Below are 13,756 nucleotides of genomic sequence, written 5' to 3' on the forward strand. Positions count from 1 at the left end.
TTGGAACAGCTGTCTTCACGTTATTTTACTTTAACAATTTGGTGCCGAAACCCGGGAGTTTGAAAGCGATTAAGGACGGAGCCAGGATTGGAACTATGAGGACAGGAGACCACAGGCGCCAAAAAGGTGAGAACCTTTGTTTCTCAAATTGCTCTCCTATCCTCTGATTCCTAAACCCTCTGTCCTGTCGTGAGTACAAACTCCCAAGAACCTGAGACAGTTGTATTTTATGTTTTATGTTTTAACATCTTTTTGTTATGAATGTGTGAGTGTAAGAGGTCCTTTACGGCGTGTGAATGTACTGCTCCAAGACGCCCCTCTGCGGAGAAAGCAAGTGGGAGCAGTAGTGTGTTAAGTAAGAGGATTCTACTGTCCTCAGAGACAAATGTTTTCTATTTTCTGTGTTTGTTAAGTAAACTGTTACTAAAATTGTCTGTACAGCAAACAATAGAAGGTTAAGTGTGGGTAAGTGCAGAATTTCTTACTAGTCAACCTTGGTCTGTCAGTACAAAGTCTCTGGGTACCCCCTATGCTCGGCCTATGGACATCGTTGATTAAGTTCAGCTTCAGTCCATTGCTGCTATTGGGCATAGTGCTATTCCCAGAGAACAAGGGCGAATTCTGATCTTTTTGATCACCTCTTGGCTTTGTTTCTGAAAACCTTGGGCACACTGGTTTGAGTTTGCACGCTCCTATACTGAAGGGCGCATCCCTGAGCTGTAATAGACTTGTCTCTAATGATGTATAAAACTGTTGATGTAAGTCCCCTAGCATGGTTTGATTTTGATGATATAAGAGGCCAAGTACTTTTAGGATTTGTCTCCCTACTGTTTATTATTTGGGTTTGTTGGAAAATTTGGAGGGATCAGAAGCAGGGATTTTTAGTATGGAATTTATAGTGTGGGATTTATAGTGTGGGTCTTTCCCTGACAGCCACAGTATTGCTAAGAGTCGAGAGAGAAGGGTAAGAGTCCCCTCCATCATAACTGGGTTATGAGAAACGATTCTTAGAAAGGGTGACATGAGGTCAGCCTTAAGCAATGGACGTCCAAAATTTCCTCAATAGCCCACAGGAGGAAATGTATAAAGAATATAGTATGTGGGTCAGCTGGCATCTGCCTGAATGGTGCAAGTTGACTAAGGGAATGGATGTTTGGTTTCCAAAGGGGTAACCTTTGAATTATTCCACTAGCAAAATCTCTATAAAAATAACTGTATAATCCTATAAGAAACAGCCCAATGTATTTTTTTTTTTCTGTAGAAGACAAAGTATGTTTAGAATCCAGTTTCTCTGGTGTGTGCTGCAGCTGATGTACTGGGTGGGGGCTTCCAATCCCCCCTCCCTCTTGTTGTTTTTTTTAACCCTTTCTTGTCCTAGACTTTATGTGCTGCTAGAAACTTTTTGTTCAACTGAATTAAATGTAATATTATGTATGTTTTGCACACACACATATGCAAGTCTTCCATTAAAAGACATAAGAGTGTATGCTATGCTATGTTTGAGGGCATTTAGGGCTTTTACATTTCTGCTTGGTATTTATATGGGTTAACTGGAGTTTTAAAAGGCTAGCACTGCTGTGACTTGCATAAGTGACACTGTAATAGACATACATTGTCCCTTTGTACATTATGGTCCTTCTTTGCAGTAGAATTAATATAAATTACAATATACACAAGATTCTAGTAGTGAATCTTTAAGAGGTCTGATTTGCTAGTTACTTTATTGGTAATTACACTTTTACTACTCTCAAGTATTTTCACTACTGATAAGACCACTAGTACTTACCCCCTTGAAAGTTTTTTGGTTACTAATGGTAGCCCTTGCATTTATAAGGTTAGATATTTGATTGTGGGTCTGATTGTATGTGGGTACTGGCAATTAGCTGTCTATTGTCATTTGTGACTGCATGCCAAGGCCTTGTGAACTATGTGCCCTAGTCCTGGGGTTTGTGTGCATTTTTTTATAGAGTGTGTAGAATCTGTGTGCCAGTTTGTCAGTGAGTATCTTTGTAAGTGTATTTGATAGTAAATACATGCGTGTGAGAGTGTGAATATTTATGTCACAGTGTGTACATGTGTGCTGTATATGTATATGCATATATGTATGTGTATGTAGATCTATGTGTATGTATGCTCTGTATATGTGTGTATGTATGTATGTATGTATGTATGTGTATACTGTGTATATATATATATGTGTGTATATGTTGTTTTTCTAGGTAGGTTTGGGAGGAGGAATGCATTACTGGGAGCTAGCTGTTGATTGTAGGCTGCACATAGATGGACCTTTTCTTTGGTTTACCTGATGTGTTCAGCTGACTACCAGTGGTGCCTTGCTGATCCTTTAATAAAGAATGTCAAGTGAATAATGATATTTTGCTAATAGACATGAAATGGAAAATTGTTTACAACTGCATGTTCTAAGTAATAAAAGGAAACTGTTGGGTTTTAGTATTACTGGGGAAAATAATTTGTGCCCCGAGTTTTTACTGTAGTATCTTATGTGCCCAATACCACCTCATGGCAAGATGTATATGCCCCAAGGGGAGGTAACCTTGATGACTAAGGTATGGGAAAAATGCTCACTGCCACATTGGTGTCAGGACTGAATAAAGAAATCCATAATAAATTGGTTTCTCAATTGGTTTCCGCCCATTCTGATTGGCGATATAAATCAGTCCCAACACTAATGAGCTTAGTGAGCTCAATACAAAGAAACATAGAAGTATAGAAAAAGAAAACACTAAGGGTAATGCCAGTGTGTTCCCCTGGGAAACCCCAATAGAAACAGTTTAAGGGATAATTGAGGGGGAACCCAGAAAAGGTAAAGGTTATAACTGTGGGAGAACATTTGATGGACTGGGCTTCCAGTGCTACCAATCATGTCTGAGAGCAGAGGGGGTGATGCCTTTGTTTGCCTGACCCTCTCTGACATACCATACCATTTTGTGGAGTGTTTGGTGGACACTGGAACAGACTGCAGTGTTCTCAAAAGAGCTATAGCTGTTATGAAATTAAAGGCACATCAGCGAGCAATAGATCCTATCACTATGGGTAATAATAGGGAAGATGAAGCAGCCAAGAAGGCAGCTCTCATGATACTCCTACAGTCCTCTGAAACTGTGGAGAATTTGACAATGGAGGTCTTAGAAACCCTCTAAAAACCAAACAGGTTCCCTAACTCAGTGCAAGTGGAAAAATGCTGGTTGCAAACTGGAAAATGAGGTTTGGAAACATGGGGATGGTAGATTATGTGCACCTACAGTGCTATATCTTGTTTTAGCCAGTTTATCTCATCTCCCTTCCAATGTTTCCAAAGGGGGAATGATTGCAAGAATGATTGCAAGTGTTAATACATTTTGGTTTGCACCAGGTTTCTCACAATTTGTAACTGAATTGTGCAAGAAATGCATGATGTGTGCTAAATACACTCCAGGTAAATTGACAAAGGTGGAGATGAAACACCTTGTAAAACCTGACTACCCATTCCAAAGACTGCAAATAGACTATATTCAGCTGCCCAAATGTGGTGTGTATGAGTATGTTTTGGTGTGTGTAGACATGTTTTCCTCTTGGGTGAAGGCCTGGCCGGTTGCCAAGGCAACAGCAGGTGTAACAGAAGGAAAAAAAACTGATAACTGAAATTGTGTGCAGATATGGTTTACTTAAAACAGTAGAATCTGATCAAGGGACTCATTTTACTGGGCAAGTGTTTGCAGAAATGATGAAAGGGTTGCAGATTAATCATCTGGGAAAGTAGAGAGCCAATGGTGTTTTAAAAAATAAAATAGCTAGGATCTGTGAGCAGACAAAACGTACTTGGGTACAAGCCTTACCTTTAGCCATCTTTGCAGTAAAGACACACCCCAAAGGCAAAGCATGGCCTTTCGCCATTTGAAATTTTGTTTGGTAGACCACTAATAGGTATTTTCTTTCCACAAGAATTACATGGGCAGTTTTCTTCTCTAACTGATTATGTTGTTCAGCTGCATGAGCAACTGACTAATTTGCATGGAAAAGTTTTCTCTTCATTACCAGATCCAGAACAAATAACTGGAACTCATCACCTGCACCCTGGAGACTGGGTGGTGATAAGAAGATACGTGAGGAGACACTTAGAGTCCTGGTTTGACGGCCCATATCAGGTGTTACTGACAACACCCACCTCAGTCAAAGTGGAATGGAAACCAAACTGGATACATGCCTCTCACTGTAAGAAAGTGAACTTCCAGGCCGGTGATAAAAACCTGTGTCAAAAGGGTGAGACCACTGGGGACAAAGTGGGTTAACTAACTGCCAAGATGCATATACTGTCCTGTTTTTTTTCTGTGTCCTTTTCTTTGTGTTTTATACCTCTATACACCAGTGAAGGGCGACAAACGGACAAATTCCATCTGGCTTTTACACCAACAAACCGCCAAGCAACTGAATGCCACAGACTGTTGGATATGCTCTCATGTTCCTGCCAATCATGAAGGAATCCCTTTAATAGGTGTACCAATATTAATGAATGATTATGTTCAAATAGATGTAGATCACTCTGTTCATAATGCTATCTCAGATCAAAGTACATACTTGGAACTTGCTGGTATAGTTTCTACACCTATAATGTGTCTTGGGCTAATGTATGTTAATTACATAGCAAACATGAAAGGTTGCATATTTAGTTTGCCAAAGGTATATCTGGGGGAAACAGATTGTAGAAATGCTACTTTAACATTTAATATGGAACCTAACAAATTACCATGTGATACAGTAACTGCTGATTCTAATAGTTTATGTTTTTGTTCAACGTTAAAAGCTTTGTGTACCACTAGGTGTGCCTGTCTTGAACAGACAGACAATGATGAATGGACCTGTCAAACTCAGTTATATAACAATATGAGATGGTTTCAACTATGGCTGGGAAAGATGGTAAGATTATTCCAATGGTCCTTAAACAAGGTATAAGTAAGAATTATTCTCATCTGCAGATAAAGTCTGGATGTGGTTTCCTGCCTGGACAGGTTGGGGAATTGAGCTAGCAAATAGAATTATACACATGAATAAAGTAAAAGAGTTACAACAAAGATCTAAAGATATAGCTAAGGAAGGATGGGAACGATTGGAACCTGGTTTAAAAATATGCTTACAAATCTTTTAAAACCCATAGTGGTAGTGATAGGAGTAATTATAATGTAACTAATTGTTTGGAAATTGTTAATGATTTGTGTTTCTCATTGCAGAAAAAGATGAAGATACGGCTTGTTTAGGGTGATGATACAACAGCCACAGAGATGACAGACTGATAACCTAGTTCAGCTACCTGCCTTCCCTGCAGACCCTCCAGCCATTTTAGGAGACAGGTGGAAGATCTCATCTCTGCGAGGGGGTCCCACAATTGCAACTCATCAGCTTTGGGCCTACTACAGGATTTGGACCTAGGCCTGTGAAGGGATGCAGTTCTGGCTGCTGTTGTTATCTGTTTAGATAGAGATTGCATATTTGGTGTTTGCGTGTAACCAATAAAGATGTGTGAATGCTTAGAGGAAATGATAACTATGTAGGCAGATCTGGAATGGAGGCACAGCATCCCACTGTCTATGCAGCTTATCTGTATACTCAGTGATATACAGTCTGTTTAAGGGGTCATTTCCAGATAGGAAGGTTGTTAGTTAGTCAAGTAAGAGACACAAAGTAATAATGGCGTGATAATAAACGCAAGGTAATAGATAAATACATGTGATAATAAAATTATCAAAAGGGTGAGAAATGTTAAGGAAAAATATTTTTTAATTCTGTATATATATTCTTCTTATGGACTGACAAGTGATATTTTTAAACAGTTACATTTCTTTTTGTCAATTCAGCTAGTACATAAACTGCTGTATATGCAAAGTAAGTATTTTCAGCTACAGTAACACCCAATGTTTGTATGAACAAGATAAGAAGAAGACCACGAGGTGCTGATTGTGAAGAAACAACACATGGCCTATAAAAAGAGAGACATTGCTGCAATCTAATGCTGCACGCCACACACACTTGTATTACTATGTAAAGTGACTTTTTTGTCATTTTTGTTGTAATGTCGTTTAATTGTACAATTATAACCTTATTAATTTGGAACAGCTGTCTTCACGTTATTTTACTTTAACACCAGGAAGGAAACTCTTGTGAGAGGGGACAGAGAACTCTTTTCTTTGTTCACTTTCCACCCATGAGACCTCAGAAATGCCAGAACAATGTCCGTATGTGACTTGGCAATTTGAAAATTCGCCTGTATCAGAATGTCGTCTAGGTAAGGGGCTACTGCTATACCCCACGGCCTTAGGACCGCCAGAAGTGACCCCAGAACCTTTGTAAAGATTCTTGGTGCCGTAGCTAACCCGAAGGGAAGAGCTACAAACTGGTAATGCCTGTCTAGGAAGGCGAACCTGAGAAACCGATGATGATCTCTGTGTATCGGAATGTGAAGATAAGCATCCTTTAAGTCCATGGTAGTCATATATTGACCCTCCTGGATCATAGGTAGGATGGTTCGAATAGTCTCAATTTTGAAGGATGGGACCCTGAGAAATTTGTTTAGGCTCTTGAGATCTAAGATTGGTCTGAAGGTTCCCTCTTTCTTGGGAACCACAAACAGATTTGAATAGAATCCTTGCCCCTGTTCCTCCTTTGGAACTGGGTGGATCACTCCCATAACTAGGAGGTCTTGAACACAATGTAAGAATGCCTCTCTCTTTATCTGATTTGCAGATAATTGTGAGAGGTGAAATCTTCCTTTTGGGGAAGAAGCTTTGAAGTCCAGAAGATACCCCTGGGACACAATTTCCAACACCCAGGGATCCTGGACATCTCTTGCCCAAGCCTGGGCGAAGAGAGAAAGTCTGCCCCCTACTAGATCTGTTACCAGATCGGGGGCTAATCCTTCATGCTGTCTTAGAGGCAGCAGCAGGCTTTTTGGCCTGCCTTCCTTTGTTCCAAGCCTGGTTAGGTCTCCAGACCGGCTTGGACTGGGCAAAATTTCCCCTCTTGTTTAGTATTAGAGGAAGTTGATGCTGCGCCAGTCTTGAAGTTTCGAAAGGCACGAAAATTAGTCTGTTTGGTCCTTAATTTGTTGAACCTATCCTGAGGAAGGGCGTGACTTTTTCCTCCAGTAATATCAGAAATGATCTCCTTCAGTCCGGGCCCGAATAGGGTCTGTCCCTTGAAGGGAATATTGAGAAGCTTAGACTTTGAAGTAACGTCAGCTGACCAGGATTTAAGCCATAACGCCCTACGCGCTTGAATAGCAAAACCTGAGTTCTTAGCCGTTAGTTTGGTTAAATGAACAACGGCGTCAGAAACAAATGAATTGGATAGCTTAAGAGCTTTAAGTTTGTCAAGTATATCATCCAATGGGGTTTCTACCTGTAGAGCCTCTTCCAGAGACTCAAACCAGAAGGCCGCAGCAGCAGTGACAGGGGCAATGCATGCAAGAGGCTGGAGAATAAAACCCTGTTAAATAAACATTTTCTTAAGGTAACCCTCTAACTTTTTATCCATTGGATCTAGGAAAGCACAACTGTCCTTGACTGGGATAGTTGTACGCTTCGCTAGGGTAGAGACTGCTCCCTCCACCTTAGGGACCGTTTGCCATAAGTCCCGTGTAGTGGCATCTATGGGAAACATCTTTTTAAAAACAGGAGGGGGAGAGAACGGTACACCTGGTCTATCCCATTCCTTAGTAATAATTTCTGAAAACCTCTTAGGTATTGGAAAAACATCAGTGTAAACAAGCAATGCATAGTATTTATCCAATCTACACAATTTCTCTGGGACCATAATGGTGTCACAGTCATTCAGAGCAGCTAAAACCTCCCTGAGCAACATGCGGAGGTGTTCAAGCTTAAATTTAAATGTAGACATATCAGAATCAGGTTGAATTATCTTCCCTGAGTCAGAAATATCACCCACAGATAGAAGCTCTCCTTCCTCAGCTTCTGCATATTGTGAGGGAATATCAGACATAGCTACTAAAGCGTCAGAGTGCTCTGTATTTTTCCTAGTCCCAGAGCTGTCTCGCTTTCCTTGTAACCCTGGTAGTTTGGACAATACCGCTGTAAGGGTATGATCCATAACTGCCGCCATGTCTTGTAAGGTAAACGCTATAGGCGCGCTAGATGTACTTGGTGCCTCTAGAGCAGGCGTCCCTTGAGCGGGAGTCATAGATTCTGACACGTGGGGAGAGTTAGTCGGCATAACTTCCCCCTTGTAAGTTTCCTCTGGTGATAAATCTTTTAAAGCCAGAATATGATCTTTATAGCTTATAGTAAAATCAGTGCATTTGGTACACATTCTAAGAGGGGGTTCCACAATGGCTTCTAAACATAATGAACAATGAGTTTTCTCTATGTCAGGCATGTTTAAACAGACTAGTAATGAGACCAGCAAGCTTGTAAAACACTTTAATAACTGTGAACAAGCAAAAAATAAAAACGGTACTGTGCCTTTAAGAGAAAAAAACAATCACAGAAACTGCAAAACAGTGAAAAAAGCAGTAAATTTTATGAAATTTTTACAGTGTGTATAATAGACTTAAATAGCATTGCACCCACTTGCAAATGGATGATTAACCCCTTAGTTTCAAAACCGGATAAAAAAAATTATATAAACGTTTTTAAACAGTCACAACCAACTGCCACAGCTCTGCTGTGGCCCTACCTGCCCATACAACGACTTTGGAAGGCACAAAAACCCTTTAGAGAGGTCCTATATGTTCAGTGGACTCCTTCAGGGAAGCTGGAAGTCTCAAGCTGCAAAACAGTGACGTGCAGTAATAGGAGGCAGGGGAGGCAGTGCCTCCCCTGTCCAATCAGGGAAAAGAAGATTTAAATAATATTTATTAAAAATAAAAAAACGTATTTTTTTTTCTTATTTGTTTTTGGCCACCCCCGATGATGAAATCATTTTACCCAGGTCCCCCACACAATATTATTATTTTATTTTACTGCCCTTGCGCATGCGCAGCAGCCAAATTCAGCTTAGAAATAGCAAGTTAGCATCCATTGTTGCGCAATTATGAGGCAGTGAGCTGGTCCGCTGCCCTCCATAATTGCGCAACAATGGATGTAAATGACAATCTTCTGCTCACTTAGAGCTGCGCCACCTACTGGTGACTCGCCGTGCCCTCATAGTAGCTCCAATGGAGGCGGTTCTCCAAACCGCCTCCATGATGAGCTACATCACTCAGCCAATCAGCATTCAGCACTGCTGGGATGCGTGCCTGCTGATTGACAGAGTGACGTGTGGTGTGGGGGTCATGTGACGTCGCGCCGGTTTCAGTTGTTCAGGCGGGAAGACTAGAGAGGGAGCTGCTGCTGCAACTGTGTGGCGTGCCCGTACTGTCCTGCTCGAATTCAAAGTGCTCAGTGAGACTCAGTCAGCAGCTGCGGTTGTGGCTGTGGAGGGAGGAGGTCCTGGAGGTCGGAGGAGGACTGTACTGTGGTGGCGTGCCGTGGAGAAGAAGAGTAGACTCAGGAGGAGTGGAGGAGCGGACACGGTCACAGAGCCACTATTTAAGTTATGTATGTGGAATAATATCACTTCGTTTGCAAAACCCTTCAGTCAGCGACCCGGTAAGTGAGAGACTAAAGAACAGTATAATATAATGCAGTTTTGATAGATGGGTGGTCCTATGCTTAATAAAACACATTTTTCCTTTTGTACAGTGCTGTTGTTAGTCAGCAATAGACCAGTGGGTGTTTTCCTTATTAGTCAATAGCTAGTAATGATTGATTACTGTGAATAATTTGTGCACAGTGTTGTATTTCCTTTTAGTGTCAATATCAGTTCAAAGAGGAAAAAATAGATTCTGACATGAAAGAAAAAGTGCAAATTCATTACAGTATTTTATTGTCTTGTCCCACGCTCCTTACAAATTTTCTAGTAGAAAAGCAAAACCGCCAATTATATTAAGTGGAAATGTTGCACATCAAATGGCTGCAGTTAGGCAAGTTCAGGATTTGCTTTTTAGCCACTTTGGGGAGTGGGGGACAAAGCACAACTTTACATAAAATCAAGGAGTTTAATGTTTCTTTGGAGTCATTTTGTTCAGCTATTGTGCACTGTATTTTAAAAGGCTTCATGCATAACAAGTATTTAATACTGTTTTGTTAGCAATTATTCCAGTGCTTGCAGTCCAGGGACAGACCCCTTAAAAGCCTCTTGATTATTGTTTCTCCATTCACCTCAACTGTGGACAGTTATAGGACATACAGTATAAATGTTTTATTGAACAATCATTATCCACCATTTTACAAGCTCATATCTCTAAATCCTGCTGGATTTACTTCAACTTCTCTGGGTAGTAGTTTACACACAATAATAAAATGTGTGTAATATAATGACAGCTAATGACATATCTTTCTTTTAGATTCTACAGCGGAACCAAACTTTAACTGGGTGTTAAATTTAGAATGTAATGCTCCTTTATTAACTTCTATTCCTTATTATAGATAGATTTAAATTACTGTTGAGGGAATTAAACACAATTTTATGACAGAGAGCACAAATCTAATGAACAGGTGACTTCTAGTGACGACCGGTTGTCATAACCTTAGTTAAAGTAAGCACCAGGTTAGGACCTAGCTATGCCTCAGTATGCACTGTGCTGTGCAGCCCTGAACTCCTGAAGAGTTTGCTGATGCTGAAAGTCATAAAGAATCATAAAAAAAACTTTTTTTTTTTTCCTCACTGAAAATTGCATTCTGGCTGATTATTGCTTGGTGTGGTGTGGTGTGAGATGATCATGATGATCATGAGTGTTGGGTTCTGATTAAAACAAATGATATAGAGTAGGAATTGCGAGCTTAATAATCACAATTTTTGCCACATGCAATTTATGCAAAATGAATGTGAAAAAAATGAGAAAATACTAGAAATGATAGAAAATGTTTCCAAAGGATTCTGGATGGTGCACAGTGCAGTTGTAAGCTGTGTACAATAAGAGTCACATCATATATCATATTATTATTACATGACTATATATTTTTACACGTAATGATCATAAAGTGAAGTTAGTGAACAAAGTCAGAATTTATATTCTTCTCAGTTCCCAGGGAATTGGTAAATACATTATAATACAATTCAGTGAAAGGAGGACAATGTGATTTTATTTTAAAATAGATGACGTCACTGTCAGGCAGTTATCTGCCAGAACTTAGAGTATAATTTTGACAGCTGATAACCTCAAAACAAAATGAATACATAAGGACATGAAAAATATGATTGCAATTGTTTGAAGTGTGCTTCTAAGTAAAATGTACAGCAAAGACAACTAAATTATTCTATAAGATATCATCATGTCACTGCTGGGAGTGCAGTTATTTATCTTTATGGCAATGCCATACAATGATGGATGCTGAAAAAGATAGATAACTGTAAGCCCAGCAGCAGTGACATGATCTTATGGAATAATTTAGTTGTCTTTGCTGTACTTTTTACTTAGAAGAACACTTCAAACAATTGCAATCATATTTTTCATGTCCTTATGTATTCATTTTGTTTTGAGGTTATCAGTCAAACTTATACTCTTCTTCTGGCAGATAACTGCTGACGTTATCTATTTTAAAATAAAATCACATTGTCCTCCTTTCACTGAATTGTAATTATAATATATTTCCCTTTGAAGAATATAAATTAATTATAAAGATGAGTTGGTGCTTTAGTGAAATGTATCTTAACTGTGGTCCTCAAGTACCCCAACAGGTAAGGTTTTCATTATAGCTGAACCAGCGCAAAAGTAAAATAATCATCTGATCAGTAACACCATGGTTAATAACATGCTCTCACACATCAGCTTATTATTTAATCTATGCACTGGTTCAGCAAAAAAAATAAAACCTGCCCTGTTGGGGGTACATATCTAGTGCCTCACCAGCCACAGACCTCACCGCATGTCACTGCTGCAAAAACTACTGCACGATTTAGGCCTGAAATTAGGCCCCTCCCAACCTGTACTCACAGTGAGAGGGCTATAAAAAACTATCCCTAGGCAAAATCTAGTCAGCCATGTGGAAAAACTGGGCCCCAGAATAAAGTTTTATCACCATTTGTAATAAACGTTTATATACATCAAGCAAACGTTATATCTATTCAGTAATGAGAGTAAATAACAAAAATATTACCCTTTACAGCAAGCATGATACCAGTCGTTATTAAATCACTGTAATCAGGCTTACCTTAAATAAATCAGGTACTGTCAGCATTTTCTAGCTTATCCTCTCTCTAGAATTTTTTTTAACTGCACATACCTCAGAGCAGGAGACCCTGCACGCCATTCCCCCAGCTGAAGTTACTCATCTCTTCAGTTATGTGTGAGAACAGCAGTGGATCTTAGTTACAAACTGCTAAGATCATCAAAAACCTCAGGCAGACTCTTCTTCAACTTTCTGCTTGAGGCTAAAATAGTACAACTCCGGTACCATTTGAAAATAATAAACTTTTGATTGAAGATAAACTACATTAATGCACCACATCTCTCTAGCAACTACCCATGTCGAGCGCTGCAAGAGAATGACTGGGGAGTGGCAGTTGGGGGAGGAGCTATATAGACAGCTCTGCTGTGGGTGATCCTCTTGCAGCTCCCTGTTGGGGAGGAGAATATCCCACAAGTAATGGATGATCCGTGGACTGGATACACCTTACAAGAGAAAGTATATTAATAAAACTGGGGAATGGGTAATAAAGGGATTATCTATCTTTTTAAACAATTCTGGAGTAGACTGTCCCTTTAAGATGACAAGATGGTTTGTAAATACTGTGGAACGAGTGAAGATGCAGTTACCTTGGGATAGTTTTCTTCTTTGGAGTAAATGGCTGAGAGGAGCCTGTAGCATTCAGTGCAGTCGGAAAACTCCTCTGCCATCTGAACAATGAGAGATTCAGCTTCCACAAGTTGGTTCATCACTATTAAGACCTGAGCCTAAGATACATAATTAATGCAAGAGTAAGGAAAACGAACTAGAAGTGTAGAATAAAGCAGAGGCAGATGGCAATGATGAAATATGCAGAGCTAGAAGGAAAGCTGAAGAAGTGGTACAGAATAAAGTAAACAGTAAAAAAGATTTGATGGATGTAAAAAGTTATTGGGGTCTAGATCAATACATTAGAAAATCCATGTAAAAGTGATTGGCAATTTTTTTTTACAGGGTTTCCAAATCTGAAATCACGCCAATGCTTAAAAAGTTCATTTCAAATAATGGCGATGATCACAATCTTGTAGAAAGAAACGTATCTAATGATTTTTTTCAGCAGAAAAACAACATTAAAGTCTAGGAGATTTTTGTAGATAAATCATTAAACTTTTCTAAGGGATTCTGACCAACCCAAAGTGTTTAATTATGTACGATAATATTCTAACTGATTTTTTGTAATTTAACTCTAACTGCCCCAGAAAGCCTGGAGTGCATTCCATGGAATACAGAACACATACACTCCTACACACTGATAGGTTGATACATCATATGCAGGCCTAACTGGCCATAACAAACATTAAATGTTTTTCAAATGGTGTGTCCCAGGCCTGCAAAATGCATATATTTTGTCTAATAAAATGACGGTTTTAAATACTTTTTAAAATGTATATTTTGCAAGCAATGCTGTGAATAATTTTTGATGTATAAATAAAAAAATTCTTTAATTTCCCTTTAAGAAAACAAAAACTGTGCAAAATTATTTGATATTGTTAACTGCACACATATTCATTTGTTAAGTGAAAAAAGTAATAATTTAGCAG

General features: G+C 39.3%; 1 protein-coding gene across 1 annotated transcript in view; it reads right to left on the reverse strand.

Annotated features, from left to right (window-relative positions):
* Positions 1 to 13,756, reverse strand: part of TMTC1 (transmembrane O-mannosyltransferase targeting cadherins 1) — a 378,921-nt gene that overhangs the window by 18,079 nt on the left and 347,086 nt on the right. The window contains exon 16 of the mRNA XM_053718806.1: positions 12,806 to 12,943. Coding sequence (XP_053574781.1) covers positions 12,806 to 12,943 — 138 coding nt within the window. The remainder of the gene's footprint in view (positions 1 to 12,805; positions 12,944 to 13,756) is intronic.

The sequence above is a fragment of the Bombina bombina genome, chromosome 6, assembly GCF_027579735.1.
Source record: "Bombina bombina isolate aBomBom1 chromosome 6, aBomBom1.pri, whole genome shotgun sequence".
NCBI classification, from domain to species: domain Eukaryota; kingdom Metazoa; phylum Chordata; class Amphibia; order Anura; family Bombinatoridae; genus Bombina; species Bombina bombina.